The sequence below is a fragment of the Nestor notabilis genome, unplaced genomic scaffold (genome assembly GCF_000696875.1).
Source record: "Nestor notabilis isolate BGI_N333 unplaced genomic scaffold, ASM69687v1 scaffold13239, whole genome shotgun sequence".
Taxonomy (NCBI): domain Eukaryota; kingdom Metazoa; phylum Chordata; class Aves; order Psittaciformes; family Psittacidae; genus Nestor; species Nestor notabilis.
Window position 1 is genome coordinate 35,158 of NW_009942475.1, and position 1,009 is coordinate 36,166.

A 1,009-nucleotide genomic window follows, 5' to 3' on the forward strand; every position below is an offset into this window, starting at 1 on the left:
TCAAGATGATGGTGTCTCTGAATTTGTCTGGCAACTCCTGAATGTCATGTTCAGTCAATGCATTTCAGAAACATTTTGAGGTTAGTCAGAATCTGAAAGTTGAAAACAGGGTTTGAAAAAACATTTCTATTGCCTCCTTACAGCTACTGCAGGTTCCAACATGCCTATCTCTAGTATTCATTAAAGTGAACAAGGACCAGTCTTTCCTCGTTCGGTATGTTTCAGAAATAGCATGTTAAATTCTAAGGATCAAATGTAACAAACTGAACAATTTATCTCACAGAGCAGTAACAGTGTTGGCAGTAACAGGAGAGGAAAGAAGGAATGTGTGAACATTCCTTAGCCTCTGGAAAGCAGAGATCCTGGAAAATGAGAAAATTCTGAAAAAGTCTCATTCATAAAAGGAGGATACCAGCCCTAGAGCAAGATAGTCAGCAAAAGACTATGATGGTTTCAGAAGATGCAATGATCTATGTGTACAAAAATGAAGATTGGACCCCTCAGTACGAGATTTGGAGATCTCTGGTTAAAAGAACTTCCCTCTTGTTCCCCCTACAGTGACTGTAAGAGCACTGCAACTTGTTTATCTGTTAATAAGGGGAAAAAAGTATGTATTTCCCCCCTTTTAAGTGTATATATATACAGTGTGCACATGTATAAGTGTATAAACACAAACACATACCAAAAAAAAAAGAAAGAAAACAAAGAGAGAAAAAAGTGTTATCTTATTTATACAACACCTTTAAAAAAAAAACACCCAACTCTTCAGACAACTGGGGATGAATAATCCACTTATAAGCTTCCTTCAGCTGAACAATGTCATCCTTTGCCAAGGAAATGCCCAGATTTCTGAATCACAAAGAAATAATAACTTGCACAGGGGTCTGTCAAACATAGATCCATGACATAGTATTTCAAGACAAACTGAAGTAACTAGTGCCAAGTAAACAAGTGATACACAAATAAAAACAGACTGAAGCACTAAGCATACATATCATACATGCCCTCC

At 36.9% G+C, this 1,009-nt stretch overlaps 1 protein-coding gene across 1 annotated transcript in view; it reads right to left on the minus strand.

Annotated features, from left to right (window-relative positions):
• The window catches only part of PUS10 (pseudouridylate synthase 10), a 29,972-nt gene that overhangs the window by 16,472 nt on the left and 12,491 nt on the right, over positions 1 to 1,009 (minus strand). Inside the window, exon 5 of the mRNA XM_010021423.1 lies at positions 741 to 849. Coding sequence (XP_010019725.1) covers positions 741 to 849 — 109 coding nt within the window. The remainder of the gene's footprint in view (positions 1 to 740; positions 850 to 1,009) is intronic.